The sequence below is a fragment of the Jatropha curcas genome, chromosome 11 (genome assembly GCF_041381405.1).
Source record: "Jatropha curcas cultivar XTBG-Jc1 chromosome 11, XTBG_Jcur_1.0, whole genome shotgun sequence".
NCBI lineage: Eukaryota > Viridiplantae > Streptophyta > Magnoliopsida > Malpighiales > Euphorbiaceae > Jatropha > Jatropha curcas.
The window spans coordinates 610,992-631,365 of record NC_143161.1 but is presented as its reverse complement, the minus strand read 5'-3'; the positions used below and the strand labels follow the sequence as shown (position 1 = coordinate 631,365).

At 34.4% G+C, this 20,374-nt stretch overlaps 10 protein-coding genes and 1 long non-coding RNA gene across 12 annotated transcripts; 10 read left to right on the top strand and 1 right to left on the bottom strand.

Annotated features, from left to right (window-relative positions):
* Positions 1-235: 235 nt before the first annotated feature.
* LOC119369119 (uncharacterized) lies at positions 236-1,294 on the top strand. Its single transcript, XM_037640590.2, has one exon. It carries the CDS (start codon positions 320-322, stop codon positions 1,130-1,132), a length of 813 nt encoding a protein of 270 aa, XP_037496518.1. The 5' UTR covers positions 236-319; the 3' UTR covers positions 1,133-1,294.
* A 543-nt stretch (positions 1,295-1,837) lies between these two features.
* On the top strand, positions 1,838-2,671 carry LOC110011064 (hypothetical protein). Its single transcript, XM_020685479.3, has 2 exons — positions 1,838-2,054; positions 2,145-2,671. The coding sequence occupies exons 1-2, from the start codon at positions 1,845-1,847 to the stop codon at positions 2,577-2,579; spliced, it is 645 nt and encodes a 214-aa protein (XP_020541138.1). The 5' UTR covers positions 1,838-1,844; the 3' UTR covers positions 2,580-2,671.
* A 672-nt stretch (positions 2,672-3,343) lies between these two features.
* Positions 3,344-4,323, top strand: LOC110011063 (hypothetical protein). Of its 2 annotated transcripts, XM_020685478.3 has the most exons (3): positions 3,344-3,638; positions 3,738-3,843; positions 3,949-4,323. In XM_020685478.3, the coding sequence occupies exons 1-3, from the start codon at positions 3,426-3,428 to the stop codon at positions 4,173-4,175; spliced, it is 546 nt and encodes a 181-aa protein (XP_020541137.1). In that variant the 5' UTR covers positions 3,344-3,425; the 3' UTR covers positions 4,176-4,323. The 2 variants fall into 2 exon arrangements, with proteins under 2 accessions (XP_020541137.1, XP_020541136.1); XM_020685477.3 differs by having other exon boundaries at positions 3,349-3,638; positions 3,738-4,321.
* A 1,738-nt stretch (positions 4,324-6,061) lies between these two features.
* On the top strand, positions 6,062-7,313 carry LOC110011060 (polyubiquitin). The gene is made up of 2 exons (XM_020685474.3): positions 6,062-6,450; positions 6,564-7,313. Exons 1-2 carry the CDS (start codon positions 6,232-6,234, stop codon positions 7,002-7,004), a joined length of 660 nt encoding a protein of 219 aa, XP_020541133.1. The 5' UTR covers positions 6,062-6,231; the 3' UTR covers positions 7,005-7,313.
* A 648-nt stretch (positions 7,314-7,961) lies between these two features.
* LOC110011061 (polyubiquitin 9-like) lies at positions 7,962-8,899 on the top strand. The gene is made up of 2 exons (XM_020685475.3): positions 7,962-8,249; positions 8,350-8,899. The coding sequence occupies exons 1-2, from the start codon at positions 8,034-8,036 to the stop codon at positions 8,791-8,793; spliced, it is 660 nt and encodes a 219-aa protein (XP_020541134.1). The 5' UTR covers positions 7,962-8,033; the 3' UTR covers positions 8,794-8,899.
* Positions 8,900-9,498: 599 nt separating this feature from the next.
* On the top strand, positions 9,499-10,509 carry LOC110011062 (uncharacterized). The gene is made up of 2 exons (XM_020685476.3): positions 9,499-9,866; positions 9,963-10,509. The coding sequence occupies exons 1-2, from the start codon at positions 9,651-9,653 to the stop codon at positions 10,401-10,403; spliced, it is 657 nt and encodes a 218-aa protein (XP_020541135.1). The 5' UTR covers positions 9,499-9,650; the 3' UTR covers positions 10,404-10,509.
* A 532-nt stretch (positions 10,510-11,041) lies between these two features.
* Positions 11,042-13,104, bottom strand: LOC119371091 (uncharacterized). The gene is made up of 2 exons (XR_005178655.2): positions 12,409-13,104; positions 11,042-11,365 (listed from the first exon to the last, which is right to left on the bottom strand). It is a non-coding gene; the product is annotated as an uncharacterized LOC119371091 (long non-coding RNA).
* Positions 11,216-12,049, top strand: LOC110011039 (hypothetical protein). Its single transcript, XM_020685359.3, has 2 exons — positions 11,216-11,431; positions 11,528-12,049. Exons 1-2 carry the CDS (start codon positions 11,216-11,218, stop codon positions 11,969-11,971), a joined length of 660 nt encoding a protein of 219 aa, XP_020541018.1. The 3' UTR covers positions 11,972-12,049.
* Positions 13,105-13,250: 146 nt separating the features above from the next.
* LOC105649386 (polyubiquitin) lies at positions 13,251-14,839 on the top strand. Its single transcript, XM_089716471.1, has 2 exons — positions 13,251-13,398; positions 13,519-14,839. Exon 2 carries the CDS (start codon positions 13,519-13,521, stop codon positions 14,662-14,664), a length of 1,146 nt encoding a protein of 381 aa, XP_089572597.1. The 5' UTR covers positions 13,251-13,398; the 3' UTR covers positions 14,665-14,839.
* Positions 14,840-15,138: 299 nt separating this feature from the next.
* LOC105649385 (protein translation factor SUI1 homolog) lies at positions 15,139-17,110 on the top strand. Its single transcript, XM_012236015.4, has 5 exons — positions 15,139-15,337; positions 16,014-16,128; positions 16,388-16,593; positions 16,699-16,752; positions 16,838-17,110. The coding sequence occupies exons 2-5, from the start codon at positions 16,092-16,094 to the stop codon at positions 16,880-16,882; spliced, it is 342 nt and encodes a 113-aa protein (XP_012091405.1). The 5' UTR covers positions 15,139-15,337; positions 16,014-16,091; the 3' UTR covers positions 16,883-17,110.
* Positions 17,111-19,354: 2,244 nt separating this feature from the next.
* On the top strand, positions 19,355-20,210 carry LOC105649384 (MYB-like transcription factor ETC1). The gene is made up of 3 exons (XM_012236014.4): positions 19,355-19,513; positions 19,603-19,687; positions 19,771-20,210. Exons 1-3 carry the CDS (start codon positions 19,462-19,464, stop codon positions 19,856-19,858), a joined length of 225 nt encoding a protein of 74 aa, XP_012091404.1. The 5' UTR covers positions 19,355-19,461; the 3' UTR covers positions 19,859-20,210.
* Positions 20,211-20,374: the final 164 nt, after the last annotated feature.

The window sequence follows — 20,374 nt, the reverse complement described above, 5'->3', positions numbered from 1 at the left end:
TTTTTAATTTTTTACATGTTTTTTTAAAATGTAAAACGTTTATAATATATATTTTTTTTTTTAAAGTTGGCAGCCGAAGAATCTCAGCCCATTTAAGTGTATCTCATTTTTAAAATTTTTTTATCTCATTTCAAAAAGTTCATATCCACAGAAATAATTATAAGCGATTTTGTATAGTAATACCTTTGATATCGGTTCACAGTTAGACGATACCGGATACTGTTATAACAGCACATAAAAAATAAATCCTTTTCACTACCAGAAAACCGTACATTCTCCATTGCTCTACCTTCCTCGCCCACCACTTACCAATTTTCAAATGGACGTCTTCTTTGAAACTCAAAGAGGCAGACCATTCTCCATTGAAGTGGGTTTCTTTGACACAGTCTTAGAAATCAAAGAAAAGATACAAAAATATCAAGGCATACCCGTTAACAAGCAAACCCTAATTTTCAATGGCCAAGTTCTTCAAGACGATCGTGATGTAGAACACTGTGAAATCCTTCAAAACTCTCACATTCAGCTTTTGATTGCTCCTGATAATGATAAACCTCAAATCAAGGTCGAAGAATCTTCTCCTTCCAAGAAAATTCAACTCAGTATCAAGATTCCATCCTCCAAATTGCATGTCCCTCTAGAAATGGATTTGAATGATACCGTTTTACGTTTAAAAGAAAAGATACAAGAAATGGAGTCTGTTCCAATTCACAGATTAATACTCCAGTCGAACGGTGGAGAATTGCAGGATAATCGATCACTACATGAATGTGAACTGATGGAAAATAGTGAAATAAATGTGAATATAAGGCCATCACCAACTTGTTCAGGGACAGGGTCAACAGGGGCCGCCGCCACCACCACTGGAACAAAAAATAAGCTGAAGCTGATGGTGCTGACGAAGTGCGGGACTAAGAAGATACCGGTGGAAATGAACGCATCGGATAATGTTGGAGAGCTTAGAAAAGAGTTGCAGAAGTTGCATCAGAAGCTGCAATTTCATCTTCCACAAGAAGGCTATTTCTTTATATACAAACAGAATGTGATGGATGAGGATCAGTCTTTTAGGTGGCACCATGTTTGCCAAGGTGATACGATAGAGATCTTTAACGGAAGCGTTACGGGTGGATCCTAATATTTTAATTTATTACTCCTTTTGTTTTTTAGCCTTGCTTAATTAGATAGGTCTCTTGAAATTTTTGTTTTAGTAATTAATTCTGGGGCTGATGAAATGTTGTAAATGATCTAGAGTTTACCATTATCATTTCGTACAAGAACACTAGCTAATTAACCTTCATTAAGTCTAATTAGACTTTTTTTTTTTTTTAATCCAGTTAGAACTGTAGTTCTCTTTATCTTTCTATATATAATTTTGGTAGAATTCTCCAATCTTAAAGTTTGTTGTATGCAAATTTTAGGATATAAAGTTGGGCTGATATACAGATTTAGATTTCCCATGGGCTTTAAAGGCCCAAGTAAGAGGGAGGTCCGATGCCTGACTAGGCATTTTCAGTTAGCTGTAAGGCTAGTTGTAATGCTAACCTAACTAGTCAGGCATAGGCTAGCTTCCAATGCCTGACTAGTTAGTTTAGTTCGTTATGTTCATTCGTTATGTTCAGACACAGTGCTTAATACCATGGTTATACTACAGAGAACAAATTTATGCATGGGAGGAATTTAGCTAGCACAAAATTCTCATTTGTCTACCAAACAAAAATAAACATCTAAATTACATTATTAACAATAAATACATCATCCTTAACCCATGATCAAAAATCAAAGACAGTAAAGTTCTTCCATCTCTGCATATAATTAACAGCAGAGAATCTGAAATTCCTCTGTTCAAAATGATTTTCTGGGTTGAACACCATTCATCTAAGTACCCTATAGATCTTCCAAACCCAAGCATTAAAGACATCAAAGTAGATATTGCAAAATTGCTCGACATCGATGTGGCCAGCCAAAAGCTAACCTATAATGGAATCCACCTCGAAAATGATAAACTCAGAGCTGAAGATTATGGAATTAAAGATAATGATCACATATTTCTCACTGCTGTGTGTAGTTTAATTTGTAGCCAATAACTTTAAATTACACTTTTAAAAAAATATATGCTTTTAACCAATTAGATTCTTTTTTGCATGCAGAGGACGGATTACTTTTTTGAAGCAAACGGAGGGCATCACTATATGAGGGTTTGGGAGGACCAAACTGTTTCAGAACTCAAGAAGGACGTATGGGTACTGACTGGTATTCCAGCGGAGAGGATGGAGCTATCTTACATTGGATATAAGCTGCAAGATGATCAAACGGTTGGCAGTTACCAAATTCCTGAAGATGCTATTATTGATGTTCTTGAGTGGTATGACATGAAGGTTATGGGTTATAACGGGATTTATATGCTGAAAGTTCATAAGAGAATGACAATTGGTCAAGTGAAGCACAAACTTCATGTTGAATATGGTCTTGACCATACAAAAATGAGAATCGAACGTGCCTATGGGAAAGGTTTGTTTAGAGATAATGAATATTTATCATCTCATCCTCATCAGGTTATAGTGGCCCTTGATGGTGGAGCTTAATTAGCAGAAATTATAATAGAGCTTAATATATAATTATATGTTACTTATTGTTATTGATTTGTCTCTTAAAACAATGAAAAGAATTAAATGGCATCAAGAATCGATAATTTGTTTTTATTATTATTTCTTACAAAAAAAACTAATTAATCAACCTTCTGTTTAGTTAGAATCTTGCTAGTAATTTATATAAACTGAAAAATATATTTTGATTTAAATAGAATAATTTCTATATTGATAAATAGATAAAAATCAAAATTGATAAATCCAGTCTATGTTATATAATTTTTTTACACTCCAATATTTTCATGATATTTGCTAAACCGATAAAAAAATAATTAAAAAAAAAAAAATGAATTGTCATTTTAGGAAACCCAGGAGGTCTACTGACCGCTGGGCAGGACGAAACTCCGCCTGAATAGTCCTTTCCTGGTTCTGTTTTACTTGATCTTTGTTGTTCATAAAATTGGGCTGTTATTAACTTTCAAATTTCCCATGGGCTTTAAAGGCCCAAAAAAGACGGAGGCCCAATTCCTGGCCAGGCATTATTAGACATTAGTTAGCTGCCTCATGGCATTCTTGCTCCGAAGTACAACAGATATTCACAGCGCTTAATTTCATGTTACAATTCCTTTCAAAAAAAAAAAAAAAAAAAAATTCATGTTATAATTACTGTACAGAGAACAGATCAAAAATTTAATTCTCATTTTTCTACCAAACGAAAATAATTAAAACAATAATTTTATCATCCTCAATCCATGATTACACTGTTTAAAATCAGTGCTAATAAAAGTTTTATCATCCTTCTCCGCATATAATAGCTCAGAATCCAAAATTTCTCTGTTCAAGATGATTTTCTGGGTTATCTACCTTTCAACTAAGTACCCCACTAGAAATCTTACAGACCCAACAATTTATGACATCAAATTAGAAATTGGACAACTGCTTCACGTTGAGGTGGGAAGGCAAAAGATCACCCATGATGGAGTTGAAGTGGAAAATAATACGCTCAGAGCTGAAGATTACGGAATTAGAGATAATGACGAGATATTTCTCAGTGTTGTGCGTTGTTTAATTTGCATCCATAGGCCATTAACATGCTTTAAATTATATTTTAAAAAAGAAATGGTATTGACCAATTAGAGTGTTTTGTGTTTGCAGAAGAAGGCTTTCTATATTGAAGCAAATGCTCCTGCCAAGTACTATTTGACGATCTGGGACGATCAAACTATTTTGAAACTCAAAAGGGAGATCTGGATACTGACTGGTATGGCAGTGGATAGGATGGAGCTGTCTTATATTCAACAGAAGCTTGACGATGATAAAAAGATTATGACTTACCAAATTCCTGATGAAGCTACTATTGATGCAGTTGAGATGTATGATCTGGAGGTGAAGGGATCAAATGGCAATTATAGATTAAAAGTTCATGAGATGATGACAATTGGTCAAGTGAAGGAGAAACTTCATGTGGACTATGGTCTTGACCATGAAACACTGACACTCGAACGTGCCTATAGCAGAGGTTTCTTCAGAGACGATGAACATTTGTCTGCTCATCATTATCAAGTTATGACCGCCGTTGGTGGTGGATCTTAGGATCTGAGGCAGATTGTTGCAATAAACCAGTTAATTTAGTTTCTGATGATAACAGAGCTTAATAAATCTTAATTATTATTATTATTTTTCATGCGTCTTAAAGCAATGAAAATATCATTATTAATAACAAACTATTTATGAATAATAAGGATCAACAGTAGAACAGGAGGGAAACTTTTCCCTTCAATATATGACATGCTGGAAAAAGTACGAGAGAAACTTTTTAATCTTCTGAAGTGTGAATCTAGCTTGTTGGCTTCAGTTTGGCAATTTAGGAAATAACAATATCTTTCATTCTTGATGAAACAATAGGTCCAAGCTTTTAAGATGCGTATATATATGGGCTTGGCATATGGTTGGGCCTTCTCTATGGGCTTTTTAATCGAACTACATTATGTGGGTTTTCAATGGGCTCAACATCGTCGAGCGTTTCAACATAGTCATGTACACTGTACAGGAAGCAAATATTGCATGGAAGCAATTCATATATTCTGTACATTTCAAATTGCATGAAAGAAGTATATCATCCTCAGTCTATGATTACATAATTTATAATCAAAGTCAGTAACAATTTAAAAAGATGTTGTTATTCTCGGACTGGCTACAAATCTGAAATTTCTCTGTAATCAAATTTCAAAATGGTTTTCTGGGTTGAATACCGTTCAACTAGATACCCTGTAGATCCTCCAGACCCAACTATTTTTGACATCAAAGTAGCTATTGCACACATGCATCACGACGTTGGGGTGTGGAATCAAAAGATCTTCCATCGTGGAGTCGAAATGGACAATGATGCAATCAGAGCTGAAGATTATGGAATTAGAGATAATGATGAGATATTTCTCAGTGTTGTGCGTCGTTTAATTTGTAGCCACTGACATGATTTAAGTTAAATTTTGTAAAATAATCAATTGGATTCTTTTGTGTATGCAGAGGAGGGATTACTATTTCCAAGCAAATGATGTGAAGCACTTTTCGACGATCTGGGATCACCAAACTATTTTGGAAGTCAAGAACGAGATCCGGATAATGACAGGTATCCCTGCGGAGAAGATGGAGCTGTCTTACATAGGAAATACCCTTCAAGATAATCAAAAGCTTGCCAGTTACAAAATTCCTAATACTGCTACTATTGATGCTTTTGAGATGTATGATTTGGAGGTTATGGGATATAACGGCATTTATAAATTAAAAGTCCATAAGAGGATGACAATTGGTCAAGTGAAGTATAAACTTCATGTTGAATATGGTCTTGACCATACAACAATGAGACTCGAACGTGCTTATAGTAAAGGCTTCTTTAGAGATTATGAACGTCTGTCAGCTCATAAATATCTAGTTATGATGGCTGTTGGTGGTGGAGCTTAAGTAGATTTTTTTTTTTTTTTTTTTTTTTTTTTGAGAATAAGGTTTGTGTTACTTACATGCTGCTAGATGTATAAATTAGTTTGCAAAATAGTTCAAAAAATTCTTAACATTTTAAATCAATAACAAACTATTTAATAATAAGGATCAAAATTATATAACAATTTACCAAATTATTTACATCAATAGTTCAACAACTACCTGTAGATTATATAATTAACAGGCGAGAAACATAGAAATGATCAATCTCTATTTTATGTTATGAGAAATTAATGTTCATTTTACACAGATCTTGTCAGGAATGGAGTACATCATATGGTACGTAGAAGGCTAACACTTCTTGATATCGGGGTGGCGTCCAGTCCTTAGGACTGACTAGCCTCTCCAACTCGGTCCATGCAAGAAAAATGTCAAATTTATGCTGCCTTTTGAGTTAATGATTTTGATTTTCTCCTTTCCTCTCCTCTCTCATTTTCCAACAAAATTTGGTGTTTCATAGCACAGAAAACAAATAATGCAATATTTGCATGACAACAATTTACGTATTTTCTACCAGACCAAAACTAAACATTAAAATTACATTCAAACAATATATCATCCTTAGTTCATGATGACACAATTTAAAATAGCAGTTCAACAGATGTAGTTCAAAGCATATAATAGTTCAGAATCTGAAGTTTCTCTAATCAAAATGTACTCGGTCTGGATTTGCCGCGGGCCATATAAATATCCTGTGGTTCTTCCTGTAGATCCAACTATTAAAAACATCAAAGAAAAGATTAGGGACAACATGCACCTTAAAATTCCAGAAGAGAACCAACAGCTATTCTACAATGGTACCCTGCTGAAAGATAATGAAAAAGCTGCAAATTATGGAATTGGATCTAGTTCTGAAATCCAGCTTATTGTTGTGCGTAGTCTTGTAGCCAATTATATGTTTTAGATAATCACATGCAAATTTTCTCATCTGATTTTTCTGATATATATTATGTGTATGTAATATGAGCTTCTTGGTGTATGCAGATTAGGAATGTGAATCTTAAATATGAGACCGGAATGTTTCGTGTGGCGATTCCGTCCCACGAATTGGTTTTTGAACTCAGAAGCAGAGTTGCAAGCATGCTTCGTACTCCACCGGAGACTGTGGTGCTCATTCACAATGATACAGAGTTGCAAGATTACCGAAACATCTCAACTATTCCGGTTCAGGATACTGTTTCTGCCGTTATCTTATATCGGATTAAAGTTATGGAATTAAGATTAAGATGCAGTTATCACGTAACAGTCCATGCGATGATGACAATTGCAGAGGTGAAGCAGAAACTTAGACAACATGGTCTTGACGATACAAACCTGACACTGCTACTCGAGTCGGGAAATTCTCTTGATGATCATGCAACTTTGAAGGATTGTGGAATTGATCGAGCTGAAACCTTAATCTATGCACGTGATGGTGGATCTTAAGTAGATTTATGTTGGTTTTATCATATAATATGAGCAAAATAAAAGTTATGCATGTTTGCTTATTTCAATAAAGAATTTATAACTATGCTTGTTCAGTTGTTGCAATAAACAATAGTTAACTTAGTTTCTGAAATGATAGCAGAGCTTAATAAACATGTTCTTATGTTCCTACAAGAAGACCCATTTGTAGATTGATATTAACAGTAGGTTGTTAAGATTTATCAGGCAAATCAGCTCCTGATTCTATGGCGAATGTGTTTTTAAAAATATATTTAGAAGAGGTAAAGCAAATTTGAATTTGATAGGAGATATTTCAGTGAAAGAATCTTCTTATCCTTCTTCTTCCTTTATTATTATTTTTTTTAATCTTGCTAAACTATAGCTTGTACATAGGGTTTAGGTTAGCAATTTAGGAAATAATAACAGCTTTGATTTACTGTTTTTCTCTTATTTATTTATTTCATTTCTAAATTCTTACTTGTGTATATTAATTGATTTTAGAAATTTATAATTTATTTAACAGTACGGAGATAAGTACTTTTTTTGGCGTATTATCTTCTTGTTTTAGTGTAAATCCTGGTTAATTAAGGATAAACATTGAAAAATTTAATAACTAAAATTTACTAAATATTGAAAAGAAAAAATTTAAATTTTCATTACTTTGAAAAACTACTAATGATGTCATTAAACAATGCTATTAATTTTAATTTCTTTTTTTTTTTGACAGAACTATTAATTTTAATTTTATTAAGTATTAAAAAAATATTTCATTATTTAAAATAATATTATGATATTATTAATTTAGTTGATTATTAAACAGTTAGTTAAGAAACGGATAAGAGTAATCATAGTTTTAAAATAATATTAATATTAATGATATTAAATTTTAAAACCAAATAAAGATAGAAAATGATCAAATTATATATTTATATAGATATAGATAGATACAGTCATATAGATACATATAGCAGTACAACAAATGTTTTTCCAAAATCTGAAATTTCTCTTTTCTAAAATCTGAAATTTAAAATGCTGATCTGGATAACCTACCACTCATATACGTATCCTCTGGTTATTCCAGAGAATCCAACTATTCAAAACGTCAAAGAAGAAATTAGAGACGAGAAGTACCTTAAATTTGCAGTGGAGGACCAACAGCTATTCTGCAATAGAATCCTGCTGGAAAATGGAAAAAGAGTTGAAGATTATGGAATTACATCTGATTCTCTCATCTTTCTTCGTGTTGTACGTAGTCTTTTACCCCATTATACGTTTTAGATTTGCATTTGAATCAAATTTCTTCATTAGGATATTCAATCTGATATGAGCTTCTTGGTGTGTGCAGATTAGGCGTGTGCAGATTGATTATAACTTAATGACGTTTAATGTGATGAATTGGGATGATGAAAGGGTTTTGGAACTCAAAACCAGAGTTGCACGCGTGACCAGTATTCCATTGGAGAGGCTGGAGCTGCTTTACAACGATAAAGAGTTGCAAAATGACGAAAAAATCTCGACTCTCACCGCTGGGGATACTGTTTTTGCTGTTATGAAATTTGGAGTTCAGATTTATGGACTAAAACGCATATACAGTTTAACAGTCCATAAGATGATGAGAGTTGCAGAATTGAAGCAGAAACTTCATAGTCAGTATGCTCTTGATGACACAAAACTGAAACTGGTTCTTGGCGATACGTCGAAAACTTTTCTTGACGATCGTGCTTCTTTGGATGCTTATGACATTGAAAAAGATGGAACTGTTCTTCATGCAATTGGTGGTGGAGCTTAAGTAGATTTATGTTAGTTCTATTCTTTTAGCATTAAACCTACCGTTACTTGTTAGTTATTACTTATTAGTTCATTAATAAATATTGAGGTACCCTTTATTTTTAAAATCATTGAAGAATTCACCTTCAAACCATGTCAGATTCACGGTAAATATATCATCCTCAATCCATGAACAAACATTTTAAAACCAAATTCAGCAATGGATATCTGAAATTTCACTAATCAAAATAATCATGTCCACCTATTTATGACATCAAAATTCATATTTTAGGGTATTTGACATTGCTTCAAGGACTGGCTATATTGCTGACCAACATTGTTACATAGGAAATGAATATCCAATATTTTACCAACAGAATATCAATACAAACTGTATTCTTTCCTCCAGGTGCTTACTTGACAGGATATATTTCAGTGAAAGAATTTTCTTATTCATCTTCTTGCTTTGATTTTTTGAATCCTGTGAACCTACAGCTTGTTGGCTTCAAGTTTAGCAAGATAACAACTTTGATTCTTGATGAAACAACAGGTCCTAGTTTTTAAGTTGGGTAAATAATGCATATGGGCTTGGTCTGGTGATATGATTGGGTTTTCAATGGGCTCAGTTATGTGTTTAAGCTTTGGACTTTCTGATGTTATTACTAAACCTGCCTGTTAATGTTACCCAGTCAATTTCATGTCGTTTTTATGCACAGAAGCAATTCACATAATTTCTACTAGACGAAAATAAACATTCTGATTACATTGAAAACTATATCATTCTCAGTTCATGATGACACAATTTAAAATCAAAGAAGATATATGAGTTGAACAGATGTTTTTTTCTGCAGCTCATAATCTGAAATTTCTCTATTCAAAATGTTGGTCTGGATTACCTATCATTTGTATAAGTATCCTCTGGTTCTTCCAGAGAATCCAACCATTCAAAACATCAAAGAAGAAATTCGAGATGAGAAGTACCTTAAATTTGCAGTGAAGGACCAACAACTATTCTGCAATAGTACCATGCTGGAAAATGAAAAGAAAGTTGAAGATTATGGAATTACATCTGATTCTGATATCCTTCTTCGTGTTGTATGTAGTTTTGCAACCAATTATATATGTTTTACAAATTATTCAATCTGATTTTTCTGGCATTTGTATGTAATATGAGCTTATTGGTGTGTGCAGATTAGGGGCGTGCAGATTGATTATAACTCTCAGAGATTTAGTGTGATGACTTGGGATGACGATACAGTTTCGAAACTCAAGAACATAGTTGCAGCCCTGATTCGTATTCGTGCGGCGAAGCTGTTGCTGCATTACGATAATAAAGAGTTGCAAAATGATGAAGATATCTCAATTATTTCTGTTGGGAATACTGTTTTTGTGACTGTGAAATTTGTCGTTCAAATTTTTGGATTTAAACGCATATATACCTTAGAAGTCCATAACATGATGAAAGTTGCAGAATTGAAGCAGAAACTTCAGACTCAATATGCACTCAACTGTACAAAAATTACTCTACAACTTGGCGATGTGTCTAGAACTTTTCTCGATGATTGTGCTTATCTGAATGCTTATGACATTAAAGATGGAACTATAATCCATGCAACTGTTAGTGGAGCTTAAGTAAATTTATGTTAGTTTATCATATAGTCTGTAACTAACATATGGTCTGTAATCATACCAGAAGCTTTTATCGGACTCAATAAATTGATTTCTTCAACTTTTATTACTTGTGATTGTTTTTTTTTTTTTTTTTTTTTTTTTTTTTTTTTTTTTAAAAAAAAAAAGAAATTGCATAAGGCCAGCCCCAGAAGTAGAAATCGAAGTCGATTGACTTCATTAATTCATCCCATATATTACATACATATATTAATTTGGAGAGGCTATTTGAATAAAGGAAAATAAAGGGGAAAAAAAAATTTTTATCATCCTACAAGAAGACCCATTTGTAGATTAATATTAATATTAGTTTTTAAAGATTTATCAGGCAAATTCAGTTCCTGATGCTATGGCGAATGTGTCTGTATAGTAATGCTGATATTTTTAAAAATATTTAGAAGAGGTAAAGCAAAATTTGAATTTGACAGGATATATTTCAGTGAAAGAATTTTCTTATTCTCCTTCCTTCATTTATTTACTTTTAATCTTGCGAAACTATAGCAATTTATTTATTACTAAAGCTACGTACACAGTTAAATTTCATGTCGATCTTATGCACCTGTAAAATTATGTGTTCTGTTGGTGGAACAGATAAATGAATATTTTGCACAGAAGCAATTCACGTATTTTCTACTATGACCAAAATAAACATTCAGAGTACATTGCAAACTATATCATCCTCAGTTCATGATGACACAATTTAAAATCAAAGAAGATATAGGAGTTGAACAGATGTTTTTCTCTGCAGCTCAATATCTGAAATTTCTCTATTCAAAATGTTGGTCTGGATTACCTATCATTTATACAAGTACCCTCTGGTTCTTCCCGAGAACCCAACCATTCAAAACATCAAAGAAGAAATTCGGGACGAGAAGTACCTTAAATTTGCAGTGGACGACCAACAGCTATTCTGCAATAGTACCCTGCTGGAAAATGAAAAAAAAGTTGAAGATTATGGAATTACATCTGATTCTGATATCATTCTTCGTGTTGTATGTATTTTTGAAGCAAATTGTGTATGTTTTACAAATTATTCAATCTGATTTTTTTGACATTTGTATGTAATGTGAGCTTATTGGTGTGTGCAGATTAGGCGTGTGCAGATTGAGTATAAATCTCTGAGATTTGGTGTGATGATTTGGGATGAAGAAAAGGTTTCGAAACTCAAGAACAGAGTTGCAAGCCTGATTTATATTCCCGTGGAGAAGCTGGTGCTGCGTTACGATGATAGAGAGTTGCAAAATGATGAAGATATCTCAATTATTTCTGTTAGGCATACTGTTTATGCGTATGTGAAATTTGTGGTTCAAATTCTTGGATTTAAACGCATATACAAAGTAGAAGTCCATACCATGATGAAAGTTGCAGCATTGAAGCAGAAACTTCAAACTGAATATGCACTCGACAGTACAAAAATTAAGCTAATGAGTGGCGATATGCCTAGAACTTTTCTCCAGGATCGTGCTTATCTGGATATTTATGACATTAAAGAAGAAACTGTAATCCATGCAGTTGGTGGTGGAGTTGAGTAGATTTATGTTAGTTTATCATATAATAAAGTTTATCATATAATAAGAGTATAATAAAAGAGCTAGGGATATTTAAGTTGATCTTTTGTTCTTTATAGTCTGGAATCATACCAGAAGCTTTTATCAGAGTCAATAAATTGATTTCTTCAACTTTTATTACTTGTGATCGTTATTTCAAAAAACGAAATTGCATAAGGCCAGCCCCAGAAGTACATGAAACATGATAGAATTAAACCATACCCAAGTCAATTAACTCAGTTAATTCCAGGACATACTTGGAAAGATTCTAGCTCAGAAAATTTTTCTTTTACTTAACTGATAATTTAAAAAAAAAAATGAAGGGGAAGATTTGGATACAGAAAAGAAACTGTATATGAAATGTAAATTGGACTATACTGATATATAGTTGAAATGAAAGTCTACCATGTGATAAGCATTACCTAAAACCAAGCACACTCCCAGGTTTTTCCAACTGCAGCAATCTGATAACAAATGATCATCCCTACTCCAATTGGCATCCATTAAAAGCAATTTCTCCCTTTCACAAACAGTTATCAATCAAAAAAAAAAAAAAAAGTATTAGTAATTCATTCCAGCTCTCTGAAATAGTGTTATTTAGAGTACCTGACAAAGTCTCAATTGCTTGACTTTAGAATCAGAATAAGCAAAATGCCATCTCAAAAGCCTCACAAACGCTTCCTTTTCGGTTATCTTCTTCACACTGCTGTACATGTTTTGCACTGGCAATGGCGACTTCTTCATCTCTAACTAAAAAGAAACGCCACTGTTTCTCACAGAACCGGAACCGGAAAAGCAAGAGAAAATCTTCAAAACTGGTTCCTTTTCTATTCTACACCTTACAAATTTTTACGGAAGATTGCATTGGAGCTATCATAAAGGCCCATTGAATGAACAATTTCAAGGTCCAACCATCAAATGAAAAATGCCCAGGCCTATATTGCTACGATTGGCTTTCCACGGTCGCTACCTAACTGATAAATGAATGATTAGATTCCAACCCAACGTTTTCCAAATACAAAAACCACAAGTTGAGAGCGACAGGTCACCAACCAACCCCCATGTAGGACCCACCAATAAGTTTAAGTTAGCCGGTACTACTTGCTAACTCCGTCGACTTTGGACACCGTCAACAAAACGGTCCCGAAGCAACGAACAAGGAAGCGGTCACGTAAACCTTGTTAATATCGGATTCCAAACGGCAACTTGACTCTATCATTTAACTTTTCAACTGGGCACGACATGTCATCCGTATACGTGTCAAAAACCCATTGCCTAGATTTCTCCATTGCCGTGACGAAATCGGCTATCTATTTCTATAAATTAGACCCCTAACTTCCCCTTCCTCTTCACTATCGTTACAATCTCTTTTCTTGTGAAGTTTCAGAGGAAGCAATCATAACCTATTCAAGGTAAAACTAAGGCTTCTCTATCTCTTCTTTCGTCTTACTCTCTTTTGTCTTTACATGTATTTTTAGGGTTTTATTATTTCTGGTTTGCTAAATAAAGTTTGCTGCTTCATTGTTATACAGATGCAGATCTTCGTTAAGACCCTCACCGGCAAGACTATCACTCTCGAGGTAGAGAGCAGCGACACCATCGACAACGTCAAAGCCAAAATCCAAGACAAAGAAGGTATCCCGCCAGACCAGCAGCGTCTTATCTTTGCCGGGAAACAGCTCGAAGATGGCCGTACTTTGGCCGATTACAATATCCAGAAGGAGTCCACCCTTCACCTCGTCCTCCGTCTCCGTGGAGGCATGCAGATCTTCGTCAAGACCTTGACTGGAAAGACTATTACTCTGGAGGTTGAAAGTAGCGACACCATCGATAATGTCAAGGCAAAGATTCAGGATAAGGAAGGAATTCCCCCAGATCAGCAGAGGCTGATCTTCGCCGGAAAACAGCTAGAGGACGGTCGTACCTTGGCCGATTACAACATTCAGAAGGAGTCCACCCTTCACCTCGTGCTCCGCCTCCGTGGAGGGATGCAGATTTTCGTTAAGACCTTGACTGGGAAGACCATCACCCTCGAGGTTGAGAGCAGCGACACTATTGACAACGTGAAGGCAAAAATTCAAGACAAGGAGGGCATCCCACCAGACCAGCAGAGGCTGATCTTCGCCGGAAAACAACTAGAGGACGGGCGTACCTTGGCCGATTATAACATTCAGAAGGAGTCTACCCTTCACCTTGTGCTCCGTCTCCGTGGAGGGATGCAGATTTTCGTCAAGACCTTGACTGGAAAGACCATCACCCTGGAGGTTGAGAGCAGTGACACTATTGATAACGTGAAGGCAAAAATTCAAGACAAGGAGGGCATCCCACCAGACCAGCAGAGGCTGATCTTCGCCGGTAAGCAACTGGAAGATGGCCGAACTTTGGCCGATTACAATATTCAGAAGGAATCCACTCTCCACCTTGTGCTCAGGCTTCGTGGTGGAATGCAAATCTTCGTCAAGACCCTGACAGGGAAGACTATCACTCTGGAAGTGGAGAGCAGTGATACAATCGATAATGTGAAGGCGAAAATCCAGGATAAGGAAGGGATTCCTCCAGATCAGCAAAGGCTGATCTTTGCTGGGAAGCAGTTGGAGGACGGAAGGACTCTGGCCGACTACAATATCCAGAAAGAATCAACCCTTCACCTTGTCCTGCGTCTGCGTGGTGGATTCTGAAGGGGGGAATTGCTTTCCTTAATTGTTTTCATGCTTTCATCTGAATGTATTTTCTTAGAGAGTCTAATGGGCTTCTCTATCATCGTTGTATTCTGTTTCCTTTCTGATTGGCCTGTTACGGCCTTCTGTGGATGTTATGTTTGCTTTAATTCAATAAAAATATAAAATTTAATAATTTTTTGTGTATTTATTTTGTCGAGAATTGTGTTACTGCTTGTTTCCTGCAACCAGTATGCATAATTTTTAGTTATTGCATTTGTATAACTCGAATACCAATTTTCCACACAGATCTTGAAGTCTCATATGCAATGATTAGGTAACTAAACATACTGATCACTTGAGTTCAAAGAAAAATTTTTTCTTAGACATCAAAAATTTAAGATAGTATCTGTTTAGATAAATGTTCATGTATGTTATTGCCAACCCATTTGAGTATCTGTCTACTCTAAAAAAAGGCCATTCGAAACGGAAATTAAGGTAGCTGGATTTAAGAAAATCCTAATGGGAATTAGGTAGGCTGGACGTGTTTGTGGTGAAGAGAAGTTCTCTCTGGTCTCTACTGTAAAAACAGACGACATGACCATTCGCGTTTCTATTTTATTCTTATATTTTTATTTCCTTCTCACAGAATTTCTCTCCAATCTTATCCTTCCTCTCTTTAAACAAAGATCAGGTATTTTCTTCTTCTTAATATTTGTAATTTTCAATCCCTTATTTGTATGTGTGTGTGTGTATATATTCTTTCATCATCTTCTTATTGTCACCATGAATTCCTATCAGCATTAATGTTGTTCTGTAATATGATTCTCTATTTTATGATCTTGATTTGAGTTTAGAATGTCAATTGGTTGTATAGAATGTTTATGTATTGAATGTGTCATTGGATGGATAGGTTTGTTGAAATTCAGGAAAATGAAAATTTCAATCAATTTCTTCTTGTGTTAGATATGCAAAAACTTACACAAAAACCCTTGTCATACAGGGGAAAATGCGAAGGTAACCCCATTTTTAGCAATCTTTTTCTTGTCTTTTTTGGTGGTATTGTGTTCCATTTTCCACAGAAAGTCAATCCCTCTTTGGTGACCTCGGGATCGTGTGGAAAGGAAGTGAACAAATTATTTTGTTTCTTAACAACTTGGATAATTGTTCGTGTTTTATGCTATTACTGTAAAAGAAGATGGCCATGATATGCGGTATTGTTTTTCCATTTTACATCAGGATTACAATCATCCTCTGTGTCTTTTCTCTCCAGAATATTTGGGGATGTTGAGTTTCTGAATTATATTGTCGCAGTGACTCTACTTTCGTGTTCTATATTTTGTTTGATCAATTCTGGTCGCTTATTGCAGCTGTAACCGAGTGTATTTGAATCTTGGAAGAAGAGGAAATATTTGTCAGTACCATTCAATTGATCAGAACTAAGGTTCATGTCTGAACGCGACATCCAAATTCCAACTGCCTTTGGTATGTCCTTTCTTCATCTACTATTCAGTTGTTCAATGAAAAACTAGCATTTTGGAGCTAAAATTGCTATCATGACTTTTACCAGAAGAAGATGTAAAACATTACACAACAATGAAAATAACAGTACAATAAGAGTTAACTTTCAATTTAAGGTCAAGATAACCCTGTTAGCAATAAGAATAAGTTATCTACATGAAATGAACATCTATTTACATCTTTTGCCAAAAAAAAAAAAAAAAACTGACTGTCGTTTATTCAGATCCATTGGCCGAGGCAAATGCTGCAGATTCAGGTGCTGGAGCCAAGGAATACGTGCATATACGCGTACAGCAGCGAAATGGTAGGAAAAGCCTGACAACTGTTCAGGGTTTGAAGAAGGAATTCAGCTATAATATGATTCTCAAGGACCTTAAGAAAGAGTTTTGCTGCAATGGCACTGTGGTCCAGGATCCAGAGTTGGGACAGGTGCTCATTTGCTGCACTATTTTCTGATATGGCAAATTCCTCCTTTTCTTCTTATATTTGTGAATTGATACGTTCGATTGTTATAAAATGTTGTAATTATCACAGGTTATTCAGCTTCAAGGTGATCAAAGAAAAAATGTTTCAACTTTCCTTGTTCAGGTGGTTATTTTCTACTTCATATTATTTGTTTTTCGAACTTTTAGTTTGTGGGATTTCTCAAAAGTGCTACATGAATTGCAAGCAGGCACGCATAGTGAAGAAAGAGCACATCAAGATTCATGGATTCTAAGCAGAAGCACCTGCAAAATTGATCTTATGTGGTTATTGCTGCTATATTTTGAATCTTTATGATACATCTGAACTCTTCAACATCCTTAATGTGAAGTAACTCTTGCAGTTTGTGTTGTATGATTATTTTTTGGAATCATTTTTTTGTCTTTATACTCAACTATATCAGATGTGTAAGTGTTTGATTAGTTATGAAATCACTCCAATATGTAATGGCTTTACTCATCCATTCCGGTCTCTTCCATGCTTTTGGCTTATTGTGCTTTATATCTCGAAAAACAAAAAAATCTCAAGAGGGTTCCTATACCCAAAATGAATAAGAGTATAATCTTCTTTCAGGTTTATAGCTTTCCTTTCTATAAGTGTTTTTCCATGAATTTCACGTTGTAGAACACAAAATTATTTTTGTATTCAAGCCCCTCCTCAAGCTGATTTTGACAATATGAGTAGGATTAAATTGAATAAAAGTATAATCCTCGTTTCAAATTTGTAACTTTCCATAAGTGTTTTTCTATAAATTTCACGTTGTAGAACACAAAATTATTTTTGTCTTCAAGCCACTCCTCAAGCTGATTTTGACAATATGAGTAGGATTAAATTGAATAAGAGTATAATCTCGTTTTAGGTTTATAGCTTTCCTTTCTATAAGTGTTTTTCCATGAATTTCACGTTGTAGAACACAATTATTTTTGTATTCAAGCCACTCCTCAAGCTGATTTTGACAATATGAGTAGGATTAAATTGAATAAGAGTATAATCTCGTTTCAGGTTTATAGCTTTCCTTTCTATAAGTGTTTTTCCATGAATTTCACGTTGTAGAACACAATTATTTTTGTATTCAAGCCACTCCTCAAGCTGATTTTGACAATATGAGTAGGATTAAATTGAACGAGAGTATAATCTCGTTTCATTTTTATAGCTTTCCTTTCTATAAGTTTTTCCATGAACTTCACATTGCAGAACACAATTATTTTTGTATTCAAGCCACTCTTCAAGTTGATTTTGACAATATGAGTAGGATTAAATTGAATATTGGCCGGTTAACGATCACCTGATAGACTTCAAATTATCAATGCAGACAAAAGTTAGTGGCCAGCAATAATTAAATATGTGATTCGTCATGCTCCAAAATTATATACAAAACGACATTTGAACAAGGACCAGCCTCTTTTGTCCATACTCAAATTTACATCCTAGAATGACTACTGACACTGATGCCGCGGCCGTAAATGGATTTTTCAGCTACAAACTTTCAAGGCAGTAACAAATAAGAAGCTAAATTTGATATTTACGCACGCAGCAGCAAGCTATACTATTTGCTCGTTTACCCTTTTCATGACAGTAATTTTTGCATATATTCCATTCCATTCTTCTGTCCTATTGATCATTCTTTCTGTTTTTTAAATATAAATCTTATTGAAGAATTCATTTACGAATCTTATATAGTGAAGTGGGGCAGTATTGATGACTGGATAGCTTGTTTGAAGACATTAAGGGCCAGAATTTAAGGTTTGACAGTGCAATATAATGATTTGATAGTCTCCCATCACAGCTTCAGCAAATCAAGGGAGGACATTTTACCTCCTAATTGAATGCAAGAAACTGCGGTTAAGAATAGTTGCAGAAAACCCTATTCCTCTTTTTTCCTTTTTCTTTTTTTCTGTCTCTCTCTTTTTTGTACATAAAAGGAAAACAAAATCTTACCAGCAAAGCCTTGAATAAGCTAGGCCAAGACGACCATAAAAGATGTATCTCATGCTTTAGTTTGTTTCTAAAATATTTTATTTCTAGTTGTATTTGAACTTATGATTGAACATCTACAAACAAATAATAGAACAATTAACAGATTTCTAAGAAGTTTATCTTCTCAATTGGATTAAAAGAAAGTATCTTTATTTGAACAGTAAAACTATTGAGAGTTGAAAATCTGAAATCCTTAATGTTATGACAGTTTTACTTCAATATTACCCTGCATCACAGTCCATAATTTTTTAGATAAATATAGAAAATCTTTGAAGTACAAGGGTTGTTAGGTCTTCAATTCTTACTTTCCTAGAGTACAAGTTATCTACTCAAAAGGAGAAGGAAAAAGTTTGATTTTAACTAAAAGATAGGTTTTAAGAGACCATAGTACAGATAAGTTGAGAATTAAACACCAGCCACTAATTTAATCTACGGTTACTCATTCTAGGGATTTTTTTTTTTTTTTTTTTTTTTTTAATTTTTCTTTCTGCTCTTCCTAGCTTTTGCATCTCTTAATTTTGGCCGATCCTCGTAAGGTCAAAGGTAAAATAACTTCTCACATGAGTAGTTGGTAAACTGGACTACCTATCAAACCTGCCAGATTGTAGCCTTCTTGTACAACTAACATTCTTCGCTTCCTTAGCACTGTACATTCTTTTATACTGTACAAAAAGATGCTATCTTTTCTTTTTTTACCCAAAAAACTGTGCTGCCCAAACCCCGTTAATATAAATACATTAAGCTACACCAATTGGCTCATACATAAATCATAATCTAGTTCCCATTGCCAACTTGCAGAGCCGCTCTTTTTTTACTCCATTTCTACATAAGTCACATATGGCTGATTCTGAACATTCTTCTTCTGATGAGACTTGTGTATACTCTCAAGGTAATCCATCATCAAATTAATTTACCTTTTCGTTAAGAAAAAAGTATGTTTCTTCTATGCCTCACTATTCTTTCATTTGTTTGGTTCAGAGGAAAGAACTCAAACATCGAAGGCCGAATTTTCTGAGGATGAAGAAGCACTAGTAATTAGGATGTATAATTTGGTTGGAGAGAGGTTGCTTTCCAGTTTCTTGCTTTTTCTTTCTTTCTTTCTTTTCTTTTTAGATTATCTTACGACGACTAATAATTGTTTGTTAGATGGTCTCTAATTGCTGGGAGGATTCCTGGAAGAACAGCAGAGGAGATCGAGAAATACTGGAACTCCAGATATTCAACTAGTCAATGAAATTACAACAGAAAATACAAGTTTTGGAGCTGACAATGGCTAGCTAGCCTGCATGTTCTGCTTCTGTTTGTCTCAAGGAACCATTTGATTTACAAATTTTGTTCCTGTAACTCTACTGTGTTTTTATGATGCAAAGCAAAGTGTGTTGTTTTTTCTATGTGATTCTGTTTGGTGATTTCTAAACTTTAATGTTGCGTTTTAGATCAAGTGTATCGGTGTCCGTTTCAATTCTCCAGTAGGGAAACCGACAAAAGAAAAGGAGGCGTCCATTGTGAATATGCCCCCGTACTGTGTTTTGCTGTACACTACTCAGATTGTCTATGCTATAGAGATCGGGTATCTTTTGATGGTTCTTGGCTAGCTTCATGTGGATAGGATCTAACTTGTTCTTATCCAAAATATTTTTTGTTTTTGGGATTTTGCTTTTAAGTTTATTTAAAACGAGTATCATTATCGCCTCGTGGAGCACTGTCATTTTCGCGCAGATGAAGACTAATAGAAGGTACAGCGATAAAT